This window comes from Eptesicus fuscus, chromosome 4, assembly GCF_027574615.1.
Source record: "Eptesicus fuscus isolate TK198812 chromosome 4, DD_ASM_mEF_20220401, whole genome shotgun sequence".
In the NCBI taxonomy this organism is placed as follows: Eukaryota; Metazoa; Chordata; class Mammalia; order Chiroptera; family Vespertilionidae; genus Eptesicus; species Eptesicus fuscus.
Window position 1 is genome coordinate 11,466,193 of NC_072476.1, and position 24,877 is coordinate 11,491,069.

At 53.5% G+C, this 24,877-nt stretch overlaps 1 protein-coding gene across 1 annotated transcript in view; it reads left to right on the forward strand.

The window, feature by feature from the left end:
- Positions 1-24,877, forward strand: part of MAPK8IP3 (mitogen-activated protein kinase 8 interacting protein 3) — a 51,458-nt gene that overhangs the window by 15,672 nt on the left and 10,909 nt on the right. The window contains exons 3-10 of the mRNA XM_028152916.2: positions 2,245-2,315; positions 2,581-2,672; positions 9,193-9,337; positions 12,787-13,033; positions 13,964-14,066; positions 14,303-14,421; positions 23,448-23,459; positions 24,362-24,379. Of these exons, the coding sequence (XP_028008717.2) occupies positions 2,245-2,315; positions 2,581-2,672; positions 9,193-9,337; positions 12,787-13,033; positions 13,964-14,066; positions 14,303-14,421; positions 23,448-23,459; positions 24,362-24,379 (807 nt within the window). The remainder of the gene's footprint in view (positions 1-2,244; positions 2,316-2,580; positions 2,673-9,192; positions 9,338-12,786; positions 13,034-13,963; positions 14,067-14,302; positions 14,422-23,447; positions 23,460-24,361; positions 24,380-24,877) is intronic.

Genomic DNA, 24,877 nt, shown 5'->3' on the forward strand with positions numbered 1-24,877 from the left:
TGCAGTCTGTAGGCACTTTCAGCTCGTCCAAGGATAACTAAGCTGTTACTCCGCTTGTGCAAATACCCCATTGCTCCTCAAAGTGTGGTCCCCGGGCCAGCAGTGTCAGCATCACCTGGAATATTAGAAGTGCAGACTCGGAGGCCCACCTGTCAGGTGAGGAATGACGACACTACAGCCTTGTCTGCACACCACTGGAGGCTCTTGTCTGCACACCACTGAAACGATTGCTGCTTTGTGACCTGAAAGTTGGGCCTGTTGATGCAGCCCCTGTCATGACAGTTCCTGGGCCGGGTGTGCAGCTGACCAAGGTGCCTGTAGGAACACCCTGCTCCTTGCAAGGAGAGGCAAAGGAAGGGTTTGTGATTGTTTTTGTGGTAAGAACTATTCCTTTAGTTTTCAGAAGTCTGTTTAAACTGTACTATGAAAGTTAAAATGATTGGTGTGATTTCAGTTTTCTGTAGTTTGAGACCTAGTTTGCTATTTTACCTAGTTCCCTTGGGTGGCAGGAGCTTTCGTTTCTCTGAAAAATTCAGATAAAATAAGGAAGAAAAATGGTTGGATGTGTTGGGTCTATCCCTATCCCAAACCAGGACTTGAAGGCCAGTACGTCATGGTGTGTTGGTGAGTTCTGGACAACCAGCTGGCTGTTGGCTACCTATATGTACAAGCATGCTTATATTTGCAAACTGGAAGCCAACCAAAAGGCCCAGTTTAGGCATGCATAGGTAAGCCTTTCTATAATTACACAGACTCCTTAACATTCCCGTTACTTAGAATACTTTTCATAAGTGAAACCTTTTCAGCTCTTATTAGAAGGAAAACATGTAAACTCCAAATTACAGGTTGAAGTTGTTCATTTGGTCAGCACCACAAGCGAAGGCCAGAGGAGAGAGGACACCTCTGGGTTCCTTCAACCGGGCAGTGGCCTACACACCTGCCCCAGCGGAGGGGTTAGCTGAGGTCCTGGGGCTCCCTAAGTCCTTTTCAGGGGCTCGTGCAGAGACAGGCAGCCACCCTCCCGCAAGGCTGGAGCGGAGGCCAGGGGTCTTCCTCTGGCAGGGATTCTATGTGTGCTGTGTGCTGCCGTCTCTAGGTACTGTCAGCTCTTCCGGGGATAACTAAGCTGTTACTCCGCTTTGTGCAAATACCCCGTTGCTCCTAGAGCGTGGTCCCCTGGCCAGCAGTGTCAGCATCACCTGGAATATTAGAAGAGCAGACTCGGAGGCCCAGCTGTCAGGTGGAGAATGACCCTGACACTGCAGCCTCCAAGGACAGTGCTAGGAAAGCCACCCCAGGAATCATGGAACAAGAGAGCATGTGGACCGAACGAGATGTTGAATAGTGTTGTTGTTGGAACAGTTTACAGCAGGAAGTGGGGCAGGCAGAGAAGCTCACACACTGAGGGCTGGGCGGGTGCTGGAAGGACCGCCACAAGTCCTGGCCCATGACTGTCCTGGGTCCTGTCCCTGGCTCTGCGCACCAGCTGTCCCCTTTCGGTGGGAATGCAAGGACAGATTTGAAGGTGTTCGAGTCCCGTGGCACACTGGCTGGCTCTGTTGCTGAGATGCAGGGGTGTGATCCCTGGCTGCCACTGTAGCTCCCCAGGGAGGCCTTGGAGCAGTCAGGCGGCAGAGCATGCAGGCCAGAGGAATCATCCTGCATGTCACATCGCAGGGGCTGCCAATTTAGGGGTGGCACAGCTGCCAACCTGAAGGTGGTATAATCATGACTTGGTTTTTCTAGCCCTCAGTACATACGTGTAAGGGACACTTGTGTGTCTGTCATGTGTCTCAGGTGTTCTTTCGCTCTTTGACACATCTTAGAGGTTACTCACTTAGGAGTTCTGCCTCCTTCCACAAGCCACTTGCTCACTTTTGGTCTGCACTTGACACATCCTGTGAGGTTTGCCTGCGTCTTCGGAAGCTGCGATGTAATTTAAGCTTCAATAGTAACACGCTCTGAGTGTTACTGCCCTGTATCTTTGGTAGCAGAACTGAATAGCCTCAAATAACACAGCACACATACAATACACACACGTCCCAGGCCGAGTCAGAATCTGCATGCTGTCATCCCCAGCAGAGTCCCTCCTGCTGCCCACGCTCCCGAGCTTCAGGTGTGCGGCGGCCTGCACCCGGCATGGGCTGGTCCTGGAACCCTAACCCACCATTCAGTGAGTCCAGAGCAGTACGGAGTTGTGAGAATTGGGTTGTGCGGTTGACAAACAACAGTTGTGTTTTCCAGTTTGCCGGTTGGAGGAGCGAGAGTCAGAAATGAAGAAGGAGTACAACGCTTTGCACCAGCGACACACAGAGGTAGGTGTCCAGCCGTGACCAGCATCAGCCTCCAGCCCACACAGGCAGGCACATGTGGCGGCCGCAGACCTTGGCTTGCCTCCTGGCCTTGCTTTTCCTGGTGTTATGCTGTCAAGCCTGAAAGCTCAGGCTGGTCGGACTCCATTTTCCTGCGTTCTGTCATTATCTCCATCAGAGCACAGCAAGTTGAGGACAGGTTAGAGAGGGGAGGCAGAGAGGCCTTGGTCAGCAGGCATCACTCACGCACCGGTGTTCTTCTCCACAGATGATACAGACCTACGTGGAGCACATCGAGAGGTCCAAGATACAGCAAGTTGGGGGGAACAGCCAGACCGAGAGCAGCCTGCCCGGGCGGAGGTAGGCAGGGCCGGAGCCTGCAGAGCTCAGTGGCCCCTTATCCCATCCTGTGGACTCAGGAAGAGGGTTGTCTGGTTGGAGTGTGTGGCTTAAGCTAAGAATGCATGCTGAGATTCTCCCAGGCTCCAGAGCAGAGTGAGGGGATGTGGGTGGACCTCTGCTGGCTCATGTGGAGTCATGAAGGCCCGGGGGAAGTTTTATGCAGTCGATCCTAACACTTGCAGGTTCTGTGTCTGTGGATTCGCCTACTCACTAAAACTTACTTGTAGACTCAATATCAACACCTGCATTCACTTGCAGACATGCACAGAGCAGTGAAAATTTTGAATCACTCAACACACATGATGCCTGCTACAGTCAGACAGGGTGTCACTTCCTGCTTGTCTCAGCCTCATGCAGAGATGCCAGAGGATGGAGACATAGGGTGCAGTGTTGTGCAAGGCACTTGGAGTCTGGACCTTGAGTGGGACTGGAAGCCCAGCTCTGGACCCTGTTCATGGGACAGCCTTAGGTCACCAAACACGTCTGCACTTCACTTTCTCTTTTTAAAAATAAAGCAAATAGAACCTACCAGGATGAGTTAGGAATTAGGACTCTCATCTACTAGAGGCCGGGGCATGAAATTCATGCAAGGGGCTCAGCCCCTGCTGCCTCAGCGGCTGCCTCTGCTTCAGCCCCCACCTACCACAGCAGCCACCTCTGCCTCGGCCCCGCTGTGGCTTTGTCTGGAAGGTCGTCTGGAAGGATGTCCGGTCTAATTAGCATATTATGCTTTTATTATTATAGATTATTATAGATGTGAGCTGTGTGTCTGTATATGCACCTATTTCTCTGGGAGTAATGGTTCAGTGTTCACTAATTCAGTGTTCGTGGTGACTTTATAAAACAGATCCACTGAGAATCATGAGAACTGACTGTATGTGGGTGGGAAAGGGTAGGGGACACCTCAGTGACTGCCAGGCGGAGCCACACTCCTGCTGCTGGGCAGAGCAGTGCCAGTGCCAGCAGACTCAGAGGCCTTGGGTTGTCTTAGGAGCTCAGTGCTGGTTTCTTAGGGGAGTGGGGAGAGACCTGCAGAGGCCCGGCTCCTTCTCTGTCTTCTGTTCCCTGTGGTCAGATAAAACCAGACCACGGCCCCACAGGGAGCAGATTGTCAGAGAACTCCAGGGTGTTGCCAGCTTGAGGGAGTTGGCCCATCAGAGACCAGAGTTGTTGACCTGGGACGGGGAGGTTGGTACCGTTGTTCCAAGTCTCCAGCAGGCAGCAGGATGGGCCGAGGTGGGAATCCCAGGCCCCACAAATTGTGCTGAGCCATTGGTCCTTTTCCGGCCATGGCCCCTGGTTCCTGCAGGCAAAAGCCTATAGCCCTAGTCAGGTCACATATAGGCCTTGTCGGCTACAGAAGTTTTTTTGTCCTGCCTCCTTGGTGGGTTGTGTCTGTAAACAAGTAGACTCAGGTCCTTCCTGTATGGGCGTCCTCAGTTACTCTGGGTCGTTGTGGGCACAGCTATTGTGTCTGTACTGGCGTCTTCAAATGTGAAAACAGAAGTACGTAATATGTGTGCGAGCCTCGTGGGCCTGGGAACGGTGGGCGTCGAGGGGTGCCCAGCATGGTGCTAGACAGTTGTGCAGGGCAGTCTGAGCCGGGGCATCTCCAGTGCACACTGGGCACCTGGCCAGTCCCGAGATGCAGCATTCTGGAGCCTTCAGGCCATTTTCCCACCAGCTTTCTGCAAGGCAGGAGCCCCTCGGAGGTCATGCACGATAGGCCTTCAAGGGGCACTTTTCCCAGGAGCCACGGAGGTGTGACCTCTGAACTCAGGACTTAGAGGCCATGAGCATCTACGGTCCTAAGTCACAGTGGGCAGCACTCTGGGCTCCAGGGTCACTACAGAAATAGATATTCTTGGGGCCTTGGGATGATGTAGGCTCAGCCTAAAGCAGAAGCTGCCCATACTCCACAGCTGGGCCCTGAGGGCCCAGCCATCATCCGGGGCCAGATCTGACCTCTCAAGCCTCCTCTGCGTGGAAGAGGTGCCGGGATTGCAGGATGGGCTGTGCTTTCTGTGGAAGTCTCTGTGGTGGAGGCAGGGCCTTGTCTGGGAACCTGCTGTCAGTGTGTCGTGTGGCCCATGGCCCTGAGAAGTCTGGACGAGTGTGGCTCTGACCCTCCAGTTTCTTTGCTTCTCGGAGTTATGGGAAGCCAGCAACCCCCTCCCTAGAGAAGCCCAGCCCCGTGGTGGGCACTGTCCTTTTGGACATGCATGGGTGGCTCGCAGAGTCCCCTCTGAAGCCCCTCAGCAACTCTTGAAGGCTGTGTTGGAGCTCCCCCTCCCCAGGTAATTAGAACAGGCTGGTCCTAAGAAACCTGTTTCATAAGGCGGGTCTTTGGGTCTCTTCTGTCCATGCGGCCAGTTCAGATCCTGCTGCCTGGCCATGGCTGCTTGTAACTTCTGGGCGAGCGGGGCCTTTGGAGCAACGCCCGTGGGGTTAGTGCATGCCGGGGCTTTCTCCATGCCTAGCTGTGGCCTACGGGCGCCCCTTCATTTGTAAAACAGACCCACTGGCTGTCCAAGAGAGGTTGAGGCTCTGGCCCAGATTTCTGCCCGCCTTGTCTCGATCTGATCCGCTGGAAGGGGATCGCTGGGGCCCAAGTGTGCCCATCGATCGCTGTCACCTCCAGCCTCGGCGCTCTCTGTTAATAGACCTTCCATAGCCAGAGTTGCCACCATGGCAGAGAGATGCCTGCCACAGAAAGAAGGTGCCTGGGGCTGCCGGTCGCAGTCCTGCTGAGGGCCCTTCGCCGTGAGAAGGGCGTGCTCCTGTGGGGGAGTGGCGCAGGAAGCAGAGGGGTGGGGCCGTGCGTTGGGGCGCCCCCGTTGCCCTGCCAGCCAGGTGGAGGCATTTAGCTTCATCACCAGCCCATGGTTGGTTGTCCTGGGGTTGTTGCAACAGTTGTAGGGGCTCCCGCCTTCCCTGCAGCCACTTCTCCGTGGCCCAGACACTTGCTGGGAGCGAGATGTTCTGAGGGACATCCTGTGTGTCTGACTTTGCCCCTGGACCTGTTTCCAGGTGAACAGGCCTGGATGGCAGCCACCGCCTCGTGTTTTTAGAAAGAACACTGGTGGGCTTAGAGAAAGCCGGAGCCTTCTGTCACAGTGCTGGCTGCCAGCCTTCGTAGGGCTCACGGGGTCAGACGTGCCTTTATGACTGTGCTGCCGCATTGATGGGTTGAGGGAAGGCCCTGCCTATCGCCTTGGAACCCTCTTCTCGGGGGGTTAGCCTCTCCGGCTACAACTCGGCCTCTTTTGGGGACATGTGTGTATGTCCACCCAGGTTCTTCATTCAGACTCTCCAGCTCCCACCGTGAGGGCTCACCTTAGTGCTGGGGAGCCTCTGGTCACCCCTGTCCCCAGGCAGGCATTTTCCTTCACTCCTGGCTTTGTTTCCTGGATTGTGTGTCTTTAGAACAAAACTCAGTGTGTGCTTGAAACACCTGGTTCGGTCCATGGACATAGGCATGTGTGGCTGTGCGCTCCGTCCCTGCACACCAAGTACGCATGTGTGCTGAGCCATCTGGAGAGGACACGTGCCCACCGCCCTGTGCTGACTACATGTGACCTGCTGCACAGGCCTCGTTTGGGGCCTTGATCCACGCTGAGGGTCATGTGTCTGTGTGTCATGTGTCTGTCGCATGTAGATGTCTGCGTGTTTCAGCATCTGTCTCGAGCGTAGAGTGGGTGCCTGATGGTGTCATCGCACACGTACTCTGTGTGAGCAAATGTGCGACTGGAGCTCCCTGAGGTTCTAACGCTGTCTTCTTGTCTTGCTCTCTGTGCTGTCACTGCTGTCTGCTGGCCCTGTGTCTGTCGCTGTCCCACAGTCCTCGTCAGTCGTGGAGGAAAAGGTAAAGCCTGTGCAGTGTGGGCGCTGTCGAGCCAGGCGCGTGGGGCCTTTGGGGTCGGGAGAGTTTGTGACTAAGACGCTGGTGGTTCTTAATTGTAAGCACAGGCGGTTCCTGGGGCCACTCAGCACTCCTGCAGCACGGTTATAGATCACCGCCTCCCGACAGGGGTGTTTATAGGGTCACGACACTGAGGAGGCAGCTGGTTGGCCCAACGTCCCCGAGACAGCCCCAGAGTAGATACGGGTACCGGGACTCCACTCAGCAAACACCCACCCATCCACAGATGGGGCCGTGCATCCAACGCCCAGGGCTGGCATTGCCATGGGAGGTAGTGGGTGGGGCCGAGACCCTGTGCTCTGGTGTCAGAGCCCTGGGCCCAGAGCCAGGGGCATGACTATGACCCTCAGATAGTGTGACCCCCTGGGGCTAAAGCCTCTGAAGTGGACAAGCATAGGCGTCTCCTGAGGGCGCTGCAGGATGTAATGAGAGGACACACTGGCCAGGCTTCAGACAGGGCTCTGGCCTCACTCAGCAATGCTGCAAGTGCCAGCCTGGCTCAGAGTAGAGCCATTTGCGATTCTGTGGCGAACAACAAGGAGATGATCAGACAGAATTCCTGGTGATGATTTCTGTCGGGGGAGAGTGGCTGTCTGTCTCTGGATATAGTGTGTGTCTGCACCCAGAGCTGTGGAAGCAGGTTATGGACAGGTGTCCCCCGTCCTTTAAAGCAAGATGCTGACACTCTGTCCCTGTTGTCACGCTGTAGCATCTGGTGACAGCCAGGATCGAACTTGTCTAGGGCCAAGGGACCCATTGTGTACATTTCACCTAAGGTCAGAGCCAGCAGGAGAGGGGCCCAAGAAGGAAAAGTGGGCAAAGGACAGGCTGGGAGCCCCTGAGGGAGCAGATGGGAGTTGCAGCCCATCCGCCCCTGGCCCCGCCTCCAGGGCTGTGCTGAGCATGTGGCCAAGGCTGCCTTCCCAGGTGCCTCAGGTCTTGTGGGCTGTGTCAGAGCCAGAGTGAGGGCTGAGCTGTGGGCCACTGAGGTCTTGATGGATCTGCAGACTCAAACCTTCCCAACTTAACGTCTTCCTTAGGATCTGAGTTTCTCAGATCCGAGAAAGCCTCCTGTGTCACAGGGGAGGAGGGTTGTGTGCAGTACCTCCTGAGAGGCCTAGGCCTGAGTGTGCCCCTCTGCGTGACTCCCACAGGCATCGATAGCCCAGCCCCTGGGGAGCCCCTGCTCCTCTGGTTCTGTCCCTGCCCCCGTGGTACAGCCAGGTCCCAGCGGGTCCAGGGAGCCTGCTCTGCAGGAAGCAGCATCGTCCTGAACAGGACAGGAGCCAGCCGTGGAGGGGACAGAGCAGAACGCACCTCACAAGCTCTGTGTTTCTTCCTGTGTGCGGGCCCCAGCCCGAGACCCTGCCCAGAGTTGGACTTTATGAGGCCGTCTACCCGGCCATCGTCAGTTCTGGTCAGCGGGGGCTGCTCTGCTCCCCTCTTCACTTGCATCCACCGAGCACCACGAGGAAACCGTCATCTCTCTCCAGAACAGTCTAGCCTCTGGACCCAGCTCCTTGGACCCCTTAGGAAGCCCCCCCCATCCCCACCCCTCCAGCCTCCGTCTCTGGGGATTGAGCTCTGAGCACGAGAGGCTGTGGTTTGAGGGACCGCAATTCTTGACCTGAAGAGCTCTGAGCAGCATGGGCTCTGTGGATGACAGTCCCTGGGTGCAGCGTGTCTGTCCTGGGGCGGGGTGGGAGCTGGCCTTGTCTCCACCACCTGGTGCCTGACTTGAAGCTCCATGGAAGAGGGTCTCTGCCCTCTCCAGTTCTAAGGCCCACGTAGCGTCTTCTCGCGGACACGCCCACGTCAGGTGGCCTTGAGCTTCACTCTACAAGTCCAGGCTACCAGACATCCCGTTTCCTGGTGTAGCTCTCGGTGCCAGCGCTCCATGGCAACGGGGACAAGGCACCGAGCCAGAGAAAGGTGCCCAGGGGACTGCGGAGGGGGTGACCCAGCAGAAGGGCAGGCCTCTCTTACTCTGTCCTTTGTTCAAGCGCTTTTTCCAGTGAGTTCTCATGAAAAGACGAAGGAGTGGGGGAGGGACCACGTAACAGGGAGCAGGGGCAGCAAGACGTGTTTTTTTGTCACGGGCGCCGTGCTGTGAGTCTGGGCTCCACATAAGGAGACCGTCATCGTAAGAGCTGCCCCTCCCAGGAACCGTCGGTGCTGGCCCTGATGCCGAAGGGCCTGCGCTGGCACTGCTGTGGGTGTCTTCGCATACATAGCAGATGTCTGTTTAAACCCAAAGAACTGAACATGGTAAGGCACACGGACAGGGAAGTCTTCCGTGGGATCACAGTGAAGCAGAGTTCCCCTGGAGGTGCACATGCCTGTGATTAGAGAGTGGCTGTGGATAGGGGGGCAGGAGGTGTGATGGGCTTCCTAGGAGACCACGCCCTGCCCACAGCGGCCTCTCCCTGAGCCAGGCGAGGGGTGTCATGTGGAACCGCTCTGTGCAGGAGAGGCATCTGCATGCGCAGAGTGGTCAGTTCTCATTTCATGAGCCACCATCTGACCGTCCGCTTCCTGTCCTCCCTCACATTTCAGCAGGAAGGAGCGCCCCACCTCTCTGAATGTCTTCCCCCTGACCGACGGCATGGTACGTGCACAGATGGGGGGCAAGCTCGTGCCTTCGGGGGACCACTGGCACCTGAGTGACCTCGGCCAGCTGCAGTTCAGCTCCACCTACCAGGTTTTGTAGCCGTGCTGTGGAGTGAGGGTCTTCTCCCTGTCGCCCCATGTCCATTCAGGAGTCCAGTCTTCGCATACAACCCTTTGCAGCTTTTCCTGGGTTAGTGGGACCCCTCGCTGAGGTGCGACAACAATGGAGAAACTGGACCAGCTCAGAAGGGATGGTCTTGTATTGGCACCTGCTAGTCCAGGCCAACGCCCCTGCAGTAACGGAGGCCCATCTGTTAGGGCTGAGCTTGGCGACCGTCCCCCAAACACACCCCAAAGTACTCGTCTGCGGCCAGCCCGGATGCCAGCCCAGAGTGCACTGAGCTTCTGGTATCTGAGGTTTACACAGCAACCAGGAGTCACAGGCCAGGAGGCAGCGTGTCTTCTCTGGGCTGTTCTCACCCCCTGCACATGCCAATGGCTTCCGGCTCTCTGAGTTTGAGAAGCGACATCCTGGGTGTGCACAGCTAACCAGGGGATGCACCCCGGAATGGGGGGCCCTGAGAAAGCCTAGGGCAGGAACTTCCCATGGCCCATCACTCGTTCAGGGCCCCTGGTCACTTGCAGCCCGTTTTAGTCTGAGCTCAGCCTGTCTGGCGGGGGCAGGCTGTGGCAGGACAGGACATTGACCCCCTTGCCAGGTAAGGATGCCACCCTCAGGGGTGGAGAGGTGACCCTGGGCTGGTGAATTTCCTGCAGAGGCTATCGGAAGACGCCTGCAGGAGGCAACGGGCTTCGGCGTCTGGACAGGGTTGGGGTGTGGACATGGGGCCCAGATGTCCTAGAAATTTCCTTCCTGCTGTAGCTCCTTGCGGACTGTGCTCGCCTCCGAGTGCCTGGCTTGCCTGCAGGAGGCAGCTTCAAGCTGTGACTCCACTGGCTTCTACTTTTGCTCCAGGGAGTGAGCATGTCTCTGTGACATTTGACCCAGGCGCTCACCTGCCATTTATGGGCTATTCCTGCCAGTGGGTGGGGCTGTGGGGTCCCAGCTATCCCCACCATTCTGGCCAGACTTCGCCATGTCAGCCAGCTGCTCCCGCTCTCAGCTTGCAGCCGGGGCTTCCCAGGGAGCTCTTGCAGAAGCCACTGGCCTCCGGCTCCCGGGCTCCATTTCTCCTGCCGCGTCTGAGCCAGCGATTTCCTCATGACACCTTTTCTCTCTCCTCCTGTGCTGTCTGACACAGTCTCTCTCCTAATAAACCACAGTGTTTCATGTTTTAGTTCTTAGGTGCGTTTTATTTTTAATTTTTTCAAACAATTATTTAAGTTCTTTTAATTTCATGTTCTAGGTTTTAAAGTTTTTCTAATTTCTTAATTTTGTTGTTGTTTTTGTTTTGTTTATTTGTTTTTATGTACTGTATTTTCAGTGTTTTAACCAAACAATTGTGGCTACTCATGGTGAGGAAAGACCGCTAAGAGGTTGGGTCTTTGCATTTGGAGGTCACTGCTACACGTTGATGTTTAGGAGGTTGAGAGGTTTGCCTTTAGGTAAGTGGTGGCCAGGGGGAGTGTCCCGTGGGTAAGTGGTGGACCATAGGGTAACGGAGGAGCTAAGGGAGCTTGGGGGAGTCCTGGTTTGTCGCAGAATTTCCCACAGTGATTACCAGGGGCAAGGAGACCCACAGAAAACCCACAGACACAAGTTTGAGAGTCGCAGGTAGGCTGGGAAACGTGGCCGGTGCGGAAGGCGGCTGGAAGGTGTGGTTCTGTGAGAGGGGCCTCCTGCACCTGACCCCCCTGGGCTTCCTGGAATTCCCGCACCTGGTGGCAGCAGAGCGCCCTCCCCACAGGACGCCAGTGCCCCTGGCATGTCGAGGGGCAGAGCGCCTGGGGAGCCATCACAGGAGCTTTCAGTGCGTGTCGGTGCTGTGAAAGGAAAGGCGTTTTCCTTCTCATTTGGACCCTAAACTGTAGAACCCGAATCCTTTTTGGAATGTATTAACAGGCGCATCTAAGGAGGGTGGGACAAGCCCTCAAGTAGGGCTTCTCACCTCTGCACCTCGACTAGCAGGGCTGTGCTCTGTGGGATGTGGAGGGGCGCCCCCGGACTCCACCCACTCCATGCAAGAGCACTTAACCCCCTCAAGTGTCGCCAGATATCACGGGCGTCCCCTGGGGACATGGCCTCCCAGGTCAGAAAACGCTGCCCCAGGAGGATTTGGAACTGTGATTCCTGGTAGAGGAGTCTCGGGAGCCTGTTAGATGAAGCTGGAAGTTGCTGTCCCAGGGAGAGGCAGTGTCCTGCCCTGGGCCTGGCTGGAAAAGATAGATCTCAGAAGTCTCCAACCAGCTCTGGCTCCTGGTCACAGGCAGTGTAGGTGGGTCCCAGCATTCCTCCAGCTTTCTGGAGCGTGCGGGACACCCCCTCATCAGCCCCTCCCGGTTAAGAAATTCCCTTGGAAGTGTGCCCTCTGGAGAAACCGTGTGCCCTGGCACCGTAGGGCAATGGATGTGCACCGTGAGCTGCCTCTCAGCCGCACCCCCACCCCAGGAGCTTCAGCCCTCCTGAGACCACGCCCCTTCTCAGCACCATGAAAGGGGACAGGCCGAGGGGAACTGCTGCCCACAGGCTGCAGAGAGGCTCTGGGCACCTGCTCGGGTGACTCGGTTATCGATAGACGAGTGGGGGCTATTTTTATTGCGATTGTCCAATGGTTCCAGTAGGGAAGACTGCAGGAGAAGTGTTTGTTCCACATCCTATACTGATTCAAGTGGAATGTGTTCTCCAAGAAATCCTTAAGGTTAACAGTCGATTGTAGACGTTAATTACCTGATCTTTTTCATTCCTGGGACATTTTGGGGGTGTCCCGTTCTGTGGAAATGGAATTTCAGTTTGTACTTGCATAGATGTCTGCAGTAGACTGTGGTCCCTCTGAGCTGTGGAGGTTGAGCATTACATATCCCCTGGTGTGTCTGTTTGGGAGTCCATGACAGGCAGAATAGGGGAGGTGTGCACCCCTTCACAGCTCCTGACTAGCCAGGGTGGGAAGCAGGATACAGGAGTGGGTGGGACCAGGAGCCAGCCAGTGCCAAGCAGCAGAGTGAGAACGGGGTCAGAAGGCCTCCTCCCTGGCCCCGTTAGAGCCCTCCGCCCACCCTGAGCTGCACCTTGTTTCTGACCACCCACTGGCTGCAAAGGGTTGCCTGCCATATCTGTGTAGCTCCATGTCCATCACACGCGGCATCATCGGGGAGCGTGCCAGCAGAAAGCCCCCATTTAAACCATTTACATAAGGTGGTGGCTGCCTCCGGAAAGCCAGAGGCAGTGGCTAGATGAGCCACGTGACTAGGCCACGAGGCATCGGCCCGACGGGAGAGCAGGGGTCCACCTGTCCCTTCCAGTTCGGATGCCATTTTATTATGGTCAAGTGGCAAAGAAGCCGAGCGAGGGGGCCTCATCCAGAGCCCCGGGGGGCGGGGGCCTGCACAACGAGCTTCCCCTCTTCCTGTGTTTGGCCCTAGTGTCCACATGATGAGATGTCTCAGTCGGGCCAGTCCTCAGTGGCTGCCACGCCCAGCACCACGGGCACCAAGTCCAACACACCCTCGTCCTCCGTGCCCTCGGCCGCAGTCACACCCCTCAACGAGAGCCTGCAGCCCCTGGGGGATTACAGCACTGGCACCAAGAACAGCAAGCGGGCTCGGGAAAAGCGCAACAGCCGCAACATGGAGGTCCAGGTCACGCAGGAGATGCGAAACGTCAGCATAGGTACTGCGACTACCGGGCACTTGCCACCTGCTCTCCTGCCCTCCCTACCCTCTCATCCATCCAGGGAGATTTCTCTTCCTCCTACATATTGTAGTTTTGGAAGATGTGTTAGTCCACTCGGATCGCCCTAATAAACACCACAAACTGGGCATGCTAACCATAGACATTTATTTCTCCGGTTCCGGAGGCCAGAAGTCAGAGATCAGGGTGTGGGCAGGGCCGATTTCCCCTGAGGCCACCTCCTCCCTGTGTGTGTACATGGTTCTCCCTGTGTGTGTCTTCATCCTAATCTCCTCTTTTTAGAAGAACGTAGTCGGAGGGGAGCAGGGCTCACCCTAGCAGCCCCTTCTTACCTTGATCAACTCTAAACACAGTCACTTTCTGAGGTCCTGGGGGCTGGGCCTTCAGTGTGTGAATTCGGAGGATACAACTCAACTCGGCTTCTAACAGTAGACCACCGCCATCCAGCAGATGCGTCTAGGCCAGTGGTCGGCAAACTCATTAGTCAACAGAGCCAAATATCAACAGGACAACGATTGAAATTTCTTTGGAGAGCCAAATTTTTTAAACTTAAACTTCTAACGCCACTTCTTCAAAATAGACTCGCCCAGGCCGTGGTATTTTGTGGAAGAGCCACACTCAAGGGGCCAGAGAGTCGCATGTGGCTCGCGAGCCGCCGTTTGCCGACCACTGATCTAGGGAAAAGGGGGAGAAAAATCGGGACAGTGTCCTGTTCAGATGAGATCATGAGAAGGAGGCACAGTTCTGGGGGACAGCCCCCTCCCGCCACCAGCCTGGGAAAAGCCCTTTCCTGAGGTGTCGCCCTGGCGGTAGTCCAGCAGGGGTCTCTAGACCGGGGGCAGAGGACGGCCGTGAGGAACGCGGGGAACTTCAGGCACACTCCTGACCCTGTCCCCCTCTGTCCCCCAGGCATGGGCAGCAGTGACGAGTGGTCTGATGTTCCAGACATTATCGACTCCACCCCAGAGCTGGACGTGGGCCGGGAGCCCCGCCTCGACCGCACCGGCAACAGGTACTCACTGGCCCAGGACCGGGTCCTCATCAGCCCAGCATTCACCTCAGGAGTCGCCGCCCTTGCTGAGGGGCCCCCACAGCCTCTCACAGTGGGAGGATGTCGGGCACCGACCCGCCGCCCCTTCCACGCCTGCACCTGCACAAACAGTGTTGGCTTTGAGTGCCTGTGCAGGGTCTCCCCTGGGCCCATGGATGTTGCCCACTCACTGCCGTTCCCTGCTGCGTTCCTCACAGCCCGACCCAGGGGATTGTCAACAAGGCGTTTGGCATCAACACTGACTCCCTGTACCACGAGCTGTCCACCGCGGGGTCCGAGGTCATCGGGGACGTGGACGAAGGGGCCGACCTGCTAGGTAAACACAAGCTGTCTCGTGACCCTAGGGCCCTGGGCTGTTGTTGGTTTCATTTGTGATGAAAGCCAGGTCTCCGTCAGTTGTGAGCTAGGAACTTCTTTCTACAGTTTTATTCACATTTAATTCACACACCATAAAACTCAGCCACTGACAGAATACTCCGGGTTGTGCCTCCACCTAGTTTTAGAACAACTCTCACCCAGGAAGACACCCATGCTAATTAGCACCGGGCGGAAGCACCGCCCCTGCCCCACAGGCAGTCCACTCTGTAGGAGTGTGTGAGGTGCAGGCTGTTGCCAGCTCCTCCCTCCAAAAGGAAAATGCCAGGCGGGTCAGTGTGCCTCTGCGCCCTCACACCTCGGTCTCCAGCAGAGCTCCCTGCGCCCGGGTCTGATGTGGGTGCAGAGCTGGCCGCTCGATATGGACTTGCTCCGGGTCCTCCCTCCCGTCCCAGGGTGGCCATCAGGCATGTAGAGCACCTGGGTTTTGCCAGGCAGCTGCTGGTACCCAAGGACTGCCCATATGCTTCGAAGCCAGGCAGGCGGGAAGTCAGTGTCACCTCGGGAGTCTCTCAGTGGGGTTCAAACCTCCTGCCCCTGACCGTGTGTTCGTGTGCCCCCTCCCCAACCCCTGAAGACCCCAATCCCAACTGTCTGCCCAGAGCCCTTGAGAAGCAGCCTGGTCCCCCAAGCCATGCTGTGGGAAGAGCTCCAGGACCTGAGCCCCCTGGCAGGTGGGCTTCGGGGCGGAGTATGGCTGTGTTTCCAGGGAGCAGTGGTTCTGTGGGTCCTCTCCCCACACCCAGCTCCCCTGAAGTGGCTCACAGGGAGAGGGCTGCTCTGTCTTCACTGCTCAGGCAGGAGCAGCATCTGCACCTGGGGCAGCCGCCTCAACTGTGCACATGGCAAGTTGGGGTGGACCCTGCTCTCCCTCCACCAGCGTCTTTGAGGGCTGCCTTCCACGTCATGATCTGTCTTTCATTATCTGCTCTCATTGAAGGCTTTTTATTGCTCGTCTTTCTGTGGCTGTCACTTCACTGATTAACACTGACGCCCCAAATCGTGTCTGGGCCCCCATGCTCAGCACTTGCATGTGGTCAGCACGGTCCCCAGTGACTCGGCGGCCTTCCAGCTGCACCTGTTGCCCGGCCTGGGCCTGCGTGGAAGAGTCCAGTTGGTATTTTCAGTCTAGCAGGTTGTCACTTTCTTCATTTTGGGGTAGCCTCTTGGTTGTTTTCATACGTTGATTATCTTGGGGTAGGGGACACCTGTGAGCATAATTAATTGGGGTGTCAGCCCGCACCACCTTGTGTCTGAAATGCAAGTTTTTTCAGCTAATTTTTAAATTGTGGTAAAATACACATAAAATTTACCATCTTGTGCATTCTTGAGTGTACATTATAAATTATATTCATACTCGGTGGTGAAAGACTGAAATCTTTTTGTCTAAGATCAGGAACAATATGTCCACTTTCATCAACATATACTTTTAATGGAATTTTTATCATAAGCCTTGTAAAAATATGTATTTATAAATGTACAAAAGCTATTAATATTCAGGAGAATCTAATTGGGGCAATCACTAGTAGTATTTTGATGTCCCTCCACTCTTCTTTACATAGTTCAGATAATGGCATACATGTTCTATTTTTAGGCATTTTTTAATTTTGGAAAAATGATACGTGCATATTATAATAGTCAGATAACATCAGAAATTACTGAGAAGAGAGTGAAAACCATAGACCTCCCGCCCCCACGCCGTGATGTGTGTGTTCTGTCTGGGTGACACTCCCAGGCACCGTAGATCACACGGGACGTGCGTGGTCAGCTCACGTCTCCTTTTCCTGGTGGATGACGTTGCCATTTCCCTGAGCTTCTAATGGGCTACACATTTTAACTTTCCTGGCGTGACTGTAAGTTTCCCAGTCAGTTCTCTCTGGGTTCTGAGTTTTGCTGTCTGAAGACTGCTGCCATGGATGCCTGTGGTGTGCATCATTGCCCACGTCTCTGATGGTTTTCTTAGCTCAGGTTTTAGGCGTGGGAACCCCAAGGTGAAGGGTGTGACTCTGGAGGACTGGCTGCACGTTGCTTTCCCAGAGGCTGCCTCCCTGGGGTTTGTACTCACACCCGTAGGGGCAGGGCCTGGCTGTAACTACAGGCAGGTGTCCGTGGGAAGGCCACGTGTCAGAGTTAGAAGGCACAGGAGTCAAGGCTGTTACATAGTCACGCACACTGAGTCCCTGGAGTAGCTACCTTTCTGCCTGGCAACCTCGGAAGCTACAACCCTACAGGCCCGGTGAGGGAGGCCTTGTAGAGCAGGCCCCGGGGGTGGGAGACTGCCTCAGGCGAGAGGGCTCCTGTGTGCTGAGAACTGGCATCGCAGATCGGGATGCTGTCTTGAGCTTTTGGGAATTGATAAATACATAAAAGCCTCCTCCCCAGAAAAGCGCACAGGCAGGTGTCATCTGCATCTGTGTCAGGGTCTGTGGTTCCAGCTTGGCATTTCTGCTCTGCCACAGGAGCGTGGAGGGGGTCTGAGGCCATCGCTGGCCAGGAAGGGGCGGGAAGTAGGATGTAGGGAGGGCGGAGCAGGGTTCCACTGCACCTGTACCTATCTCCAGTAGCACCCGCACTTTATGTGCACAGCCACCGTTAGTCCATCATATTTTATGATGAAGAAACGGAGGTTAAGGAGAGTGAGATAAAAGGACAGAGCCAAGACTCGAACCCAGGTCCAACCCAGAAAGGAAGTCCTGACTGACCAACCACTATGCTTTTTTTAAAAGAGCTTTATTGAGATGGAGTTTCACTCCATACAATTCACCCACTTAAAGTGTATTCAATGGCTGTGAGCATTTCAGAGCTGTGCAGTCATCATAACTTCAGAACATTTCACCCTCCAAGGCGAAACCTGTTAGCAGTCACCCCCCGCCCCTCCCCAGCCCACAGCCCTCACTCTTCTACTTCCTGTTGATACTTTCGTCTCTTTTGGACGTTTCCCATCAGTTGGTCTTTCCCGTCTGGCTGGGCTCATTTAGCACGGTGCCGCCGAGGTCCCCCCAGGCTGTAGTAGGTCTCAGAATTTCATTCCTTTTTATAGCTGCATAGTGCTCAGGTGTCTGGATGGATCGCACTTCCACGGATGGACGTTTGCGTCATTTCCACTTTTGCCTGTTGTCTCTGGTGCTCCTGCTGCACTTTGGGCCCCTCACGTCATTCTGTAGGACTTTGCCAGAGCTGACCAGCCTCCACACTGCCCGTGACTCTGGGTGGCCCGCCTGTCCGTCTGTCTGCAGCCCGGGCAGCAGAGCTCTCCTCACTGGTGGGCCTCTTCACGTGAGCGTTCCCTCCTTCCCTTCTCGGAGCCCTAGGGGTGTCGGATGCTCGGAGTCCTGTGTGGCCACGTCCTGTGGTCACCATTGACTCCCGATTTAGGTGGCATCACTCCAAATGTCACCTTCCTACAAAATCTCCATAAACCGTGATGGGAGGGGAAAATGGCAAACTAAAAACTGCACATTAGTGAATTTTACCTGAAGGCCACCTTGACTGAATCAGTAATTTAAAATAGGGTTGCCCGGCTGGTGTGGCTCCGTGGTTGAGCGTCGACCTATGAACCAGGAGGTCATGTTTCGATTCCCAGTCAGGGCATATGCCCAGTTGTGGGCTTGATCCCCAGTGTGTGGGGCATTTTCCAGTAGGGGGCGTGCAGCAGGCAGCCAATCAATGGTTCTCTCTCATCATTGATGTTTCTATCTCTCTCCCCCTCTCCCTTCCTCTCTGAAATCAATAAAAAAATATATATATATATTTTTAAATGGGGTCATTAATTCTCAGTCAGATGTAGTAGGTCCCTGGGACCGTAACGATGTCTGATAAATCTCCTGGGGTCGGTCCCAGCACAGGGAGGTCCGTAGGATCTTTTCAGGAGAAGGTCTGACCAGTGCATCTGATGGGTCTTTGTTCTGAGGACTGGAAACCAACACCCTCTTCTCATGTGACAGAGTGTGAGTTGCTGTGCACTCAGCCTTTCCACTCGGATGCTTTATTTTTGGCAGGATGGTGGTTATCCTGGGCATCACCTAGTTCTGGTTGAAATGGGCCCCTGCTCTTGGGGGTGACAGGCCTTTTGGTGCCTTCCCGGATGAGCACAACGAGCGTGTGAAAATCAGGCAGCCTTGAGTTGGAGAGGGTTGAGTGCTGTTGTGACCTTAGGTGGAGCACTGACTCAGGGCGGCCTGCTGTGTCTAACGGGGGCCCCATCACTTGAGTGTGGCTCAGCCACAGTAAGTGTCAGTGACCGGAGTTTTGGTCCTCCCCCGCCCCCCGCCACCACCATTTTTCTGACGATACCTGTTGCAGGAGTGAGCACCTGACCCTAGGTTTCCTTTGTGGCTGCTAATCAGGGAAGAGACTGGGATAGTGGTGGTGTTATAGATTCAATGGTGTTATAGAGCCAATGAAATATAGTAATATATGTGTACCTCTTCCTTCTTTGCTAAAGGAATTCACAGTCCAAGTGGTGAGAGAGGCATGAAATAGCCAATCCAGGCACTGAGAGTTTGGGGATGCTCCTGCTAAACTGTGTGCTGAGAACTTAAAAAAAAAAAAAAAAAAAAAACAAAACCAGAGAGGAAGGGAGAGGGGAGAGAGATAGAAACATCAATGATGAGAGAGAACCATTGATTGGCTGCCTCATGCACACTCCACACTGGGGATTGAGCCCACAATCTGGGCATGTGCCCTGACTGGGAATTGAACCGTGACCTCCTACTTCATAGGTCAACACTCAACCACTGAGCCATACCGGCCTGGTTTCTGACAGTTTTCACAGTGGAAAGATCTTGTCATTTCAGAAACACATTAATGCTCTAAGCAATAAGATAGAGATTATTCTTTTTTTTTTTTTTTTTAAATCCTCACCCTAGGATATTTTTTCATTGGTTTTTAGGGAGAGTAGAAGAGAGAGGGAAAGACAGAGAGAAACATCGATGTAAGAGAGACACATCGATTGGTTGCCTCCTGCACAGCCCCGACCAGGGCCCCAGGGCCCGGGAGGAGGCTGCAACCCAAGTACCTGCCTTGGCTGGAATCGAACCCAGGACCCTCCGGTCCGTAGGCCTATCAACTCTATCGACTGAGCTAAACTGGCTTAGAGATGATTCTTAAGGCAGTTGGCATAGTTGATGACAGCATCCCAAACTCTCAGTGCCTGGATTGGCTATTTCATGCCTCTCTCACCATTTGGACTGTGAATTCCTTCAGCAAAGAAGGAAGAGGTACACATATATTATTATATTTCATTGAATCTATAACACCACCAATTATATACTATTATTTTAGAAATCTCCAAGAAAGGAAACAATTGCTGCAAATTAAACTATAACATGCCATTGATTGTAAGACCCATTTATAATTTCAGAAGTGTTAAGGCATGAGAATATGCAGCATAGAACTGACATAACTGGGGAGTAAGGGAATTAATATGTACTCCATTTAGCAGGCGCCAGCTGCTCTGCCAGGGACTTTCACAACAAGCCTACGCTCAGGAGATTCTGTCTCCATTTCACAAATGAGGAGACAAAACTCAGAGTCTCAATAACCCACCCTGCATCACTTAGAGTTTGAAGCTCTGTACATGCTGATCTGACTTTTGTTCCCCTCTGCCTCACTAGGGTCCAGCCATACTGCTTAGTAATGAGACCTGGAAAATGTCTATAGCCCTGGCTGGTGTGGCTAGGTTGGACCATCATCCCATGCACTGAATAGTTGCAGGTTCGATCCCCAGTCAGGCTTGTACAGGAGGCAGCCAGTTGCCATTTTTCTCTCACATCCATGTTTCTCTCTCTCTCTTTCTAGCTCTCTCTTCCCCTCTCTCTAAAATCAGAAAAATGTATCCTCAGGTGAGGATTTAAAAAAGTAAAATGTCTATAAGTAACCATGAGAAATAGAAAAACCTTTGTAAAGAGAGTTAGAAAATATAGTTGAAGAACATAAAGGAGGCCCCATGTAAATAGAGAATTATGACAAATTCTTGGATCTAAAGACTGAGCTCGGTAAAGCTGTCAGGTGGCATCATACATCAACCCGTTGTTCGTACATGAATTCATTCGGTACCAGTAAAAAGATCCACACGGTTGGTTCTTTCCTAGAACGTTATGAATGAATTCTGAAGGTCATCCAGAAGAGTACATGTGTGAGGATAGTCCAGACATTTTTGAGCAAGAATAAGGTTGCAGGATGGCCATTCCAGGTATCAAAGCCTTTTGTAAAGCTACAGTGATGGAAACAGGCAGCTCTGGGCAGCGATAAACCAGTAACTCAGTTCCTGGTCGAAGAGCTGAGGACAGACCTGGAGCCAGGTGGGAAATCATATGTAATAAATGCAGCATTTCAAGTCATTGGAAAGTAGATAGGATATAGATACTAGAGAAAAATGAAATCTGATCCCAACCTCACATCATATACAAAAGTAACTGAAACACACCAGCCAGGCCTTATGCTTAGATCTTTAATATACCCTCAGGTATTAAAAGATCTAAGCATAAGGCCTGGTCGGGGTGGCTCAGTTACTTGGGCATCGTCCCACTGCACTGAGAGATCACAGGTTCAATTCCTGGTCCAGGCACATGTCCTGGTTTCGAACTTGATCCCCAGTAGAAGGTGTGCAGGAGGCAGCTGATCAATGTTTCTCCCTCTCCCTTCCTCTCTTTCTAAAATCAATAAAAACATTAAAAAAAAAAAAAAGGTCTAAACACATTAATACAAGGATAATAGAACTGGGAGAATATTGGAGAGCATTTTCATATTCTGGGTCTCTGCCTAGCCATAGCTATAGACTCTATAGTATAGAGGAAGATGTTGACAGGTATGACCACATGAAAATTGAGAATATATGTTTATTATCTCCATCATTAAAATACATCAAGTACACTAGAAAATGGACAGAAGATAAAATAGGGTATTTACAGAAGATACCAATAAACATGAAAAGGGGCTCAATTTCGGGAATAATACAGAAATAAAAATTGAGAGAAAATAGAGATAACTCTTTTTCCTCAAAAGATTGACAAAGACAGCCCTAGCCAGTTTGGCTCAGTGGATAGAGCGTCAGCGTGCGGACTGAAGAGTCCCAGGTTCAATTCCCAGTCAGGGCACATGCCTGGGTTGTGGGCTTGATCCCCAATGTGGGACGTGCAGGAGGCAGGGCAGCCAATCAATGATTCTCTCTCCTTATTGATATTTCTCTCTCTCCCTCTCCCTCTTTGAAATCAATAAAAATATGTTAAAGAAAAAAAAACAAAAACACAAGATTGACAGAGACAAAGCAGGCTCTGTTCTGCCCCACTGGTGAGCTGTGCTGGCGGTGTGGCCGGACACTGAGAGTGAGCAGGACTGCAGGCTCTCAAACAGCACCACCTGCCCACTCACGAGGCTGTGCATTGTAGTATCCCGGCTGCTCATGCAGAACCGTATGCCCAGTATAGTGACGGCATGAGTGCTGTGGTAAATGATGGGACATTCCCTCCCATACAGGAATATGACAAAGCGTTCGAGGTGGTCATGGGTCTTTGTGATACTGAAATAAAGCAAGTTGCCCAAGAAGATGGATAGTGTGGTTGTGATTTTGTTTTTTAAAAACTGATGTTTATAGAGAAAGAGGTCTGAGAGGAAGAATATTAAATGTTAACAGTGGCTGTCCTGGGAAGGAGAGGTGAGCGAGAGGGCACTTTTGAATTGGTGCACTTCTTTATTTGAATTCCTGCAACAATTAATGTATTTTGCTATTTAAGTCAAGTGACTTTTTATACCATTTCTTTTATTTGTGAAATGAACCAAGTGTAACAGTGTGGTCTCTTCAAGTCGTCAGTTGTGTAACAGACAGCAGTTTGGACCCCTGTGAGGACAGTGCGTGTCCCGCCCGCCTCTGCTCTGCCTCAGTGTTTTCCTTCCTACACAGCGGGGCCTGTGTTCTGGTCATCCCTTACTTCACTGGTTCTCAACCTTCCCAGTGCCGCGACCCTTTAATACAGTCCCTCATGTTGTGGTGACCCCCAACCATAAAATTATTTTCGTTGCTACGTCATAACTGTAATTTTGCTACTGTTATGAATCGTAATGTAAATATCTGTGTTTTCTGATGGTCTTAGGCGACCCTGCTAGCGGTTCTCAACCTGTGGGTTGCGACCCTGCGACCCCACAGGTTGAGAACCGCTGCTGTAGAGCCTAAGACCATCGGAAAACACAGATATTTACATTATGATTCATAACAGTAGCAAAATTACAGTTATGACGTAGCAACGAAAATAATTTTATGGTTGGGAGTCACCACAACATGAGGAACTGTATGAAAGGGTCGCGGCATTAGAAAGGTTGAGAACCACTGCTTTACTTGATGTTGTGCCCCTCCTGCAAGATCTAGGCTGGCCAGGGGACCCGGCAAAGCCAGGTGCCTGCCTGCGGCTCACTCACTCCAGAGAGCTTGCTCACTCTGAGGGGCGCCTTTGTGGCACCCCACCCGTTAGCAACCACATACATACATCCATACCTAACCACACTCATCCACACATGCACAACACTCCCCGATGCACACAGTATCCCCATGCAACCACACACACAACCATGCACACTTATACAGCCATTTACATACACACGCTCTTATCTCTACAGGTCTGCAGAGGGCTGGCCCTTCTGATGGGTGGGTAATGGAACCAGAGGGGTGAGCAGGCTTTAGATTCCCACACCTTCCCCTCACCCACCCCCGGGGTTCTAGGTGCTCTGTGCCCCCTGGGGACTAAGATGTTCTGTTCTGGCCTCCCTTTTCCTTCAGGGTTTCTGCCCCCAATGGGATTCGTCACCACAGGCCTGGTGACATCTGCTTGCATTCTTTTATGCTTTTCAATGTGGAAATGGCTGATCATTGTTGCTTTTTCTTTAATAAGAATTTATTTTGTTGGTTCCAGTCACCAATTGACCTTTGTCACTTACTTTCCCTGTCATTTTGTGCTTCGCTGGACATGGCCCCAGGGGAGTTCTCAGGTGTGTATCTCTCCTGTCTGTCTGTCTGTAGTCCCCTCTTCCCCACAGTGGAGTCCAGGTGGAGTGGGGTGGTGCCCCAGGGACACTCGCTGCTGCTGTCGCACTGCAGCCACCACTGGCGGGCAGCCTGACTCTGGTCCAGGCCACTAAGCACACGTGCTTTTGCTCAGCAGCCTGCAGCCGCTTGGAAGCTTATGTTGGTTTGCTCCCTAGCCCACTGATGGTGACCTTGACCTCTGAGGGAGAAGCTGTGCCCTGACCTGTCTTTTCAAAAGTCAAGAATCCCCCACAGTCATTTGTTAAGGTTCTACAGAGCCATTAGGAGCATAGGGCAGTTACCTGGACAAGGCCTCAGGCCCAGGTCTGTGGTGTCTCTCTGTCAGGTGCATCCAGGAGCCAGGGATCCGGTGAGGCCTCCGCCAAGCGCAGCTCAGGGTCCTCTCCCCAGGTGGCAGGTGGACTGAGATCCTGCTCCCTTGCTTTGCAGCGGGAGGTTTTAAGGCCCCCGCCTCCCAAGTGCAGCCTCTGCGGTGTGCAAAGGCACGAGGGTCCCGGGCACAGTCTCCTTCCTGCAGAGACTTCTTCCGTCAAGTGACTTACCCGCCCCTCACCACCCAGGCTGTGGTGTAAGCTGTCAGTGCATTGCCTTGACCTTCCACCTCCCTGGCAAGTGCTCTTGGCCTGGTGATCTGTGCAGCCCACAGATAAACTTCCCAGGAGTAGCTGGCTCCTTCCCATCCTGCTCCTGTGTCTCACTCCCACACAGCGAGAAGCAGCCCTGTAACACCTCCACCTGCTGTCCACACAGGCTTAATGCGCTTGTTTTCTCTCCCTTCCTCTCTCCTGATCCTTCCTCCCGCCCTGGTTGCCCATCTGCTGTGGGACTGGGACTGCTCCCATAGTGCGCGATGATTTTTTTGGTAAGGCCAAGGCCTCATCTCTGTGTGTTTCTCTCATTTCGGGCTTCCTTTGTCTACCCGACTCCTTCTCATGCTTCATGAGCCGTCTGCTTTGTTCTGCATGGTGAGGCAGAGGTGGGGTCAGCAGGGACTTCCAGGGGAGAGATGAGGAGTGGGGGCTGCTGCCCTGACACCCCTTCAGAGCAGACCCTGGGCTGGCTGAAGAGGGGCAGACCCAGCCTCCATAAGCTCAGGGCAGGCTGGCCCCAGTGAGCCTGTCTGGGGTGAGCCTGCCTGGTGCCTGCTGTGTCCCATCCAAGGAGAAGGCAGGCCCCAGGTGAGGCGAGGATGTGTGAATGGAGACAGAACCCTAAGCTGAGCACACTGTGTGCCTGTGTATCTTGTCTCACGACTGCATTAGATCGCGGAGGGGAGTAAAAATAGAAGAAACAGACCTGGGTTTGGGGGCTGATTCAAAGGATTAGATTCAGTACTTCGGGGGGATTTTGTGACATGTCT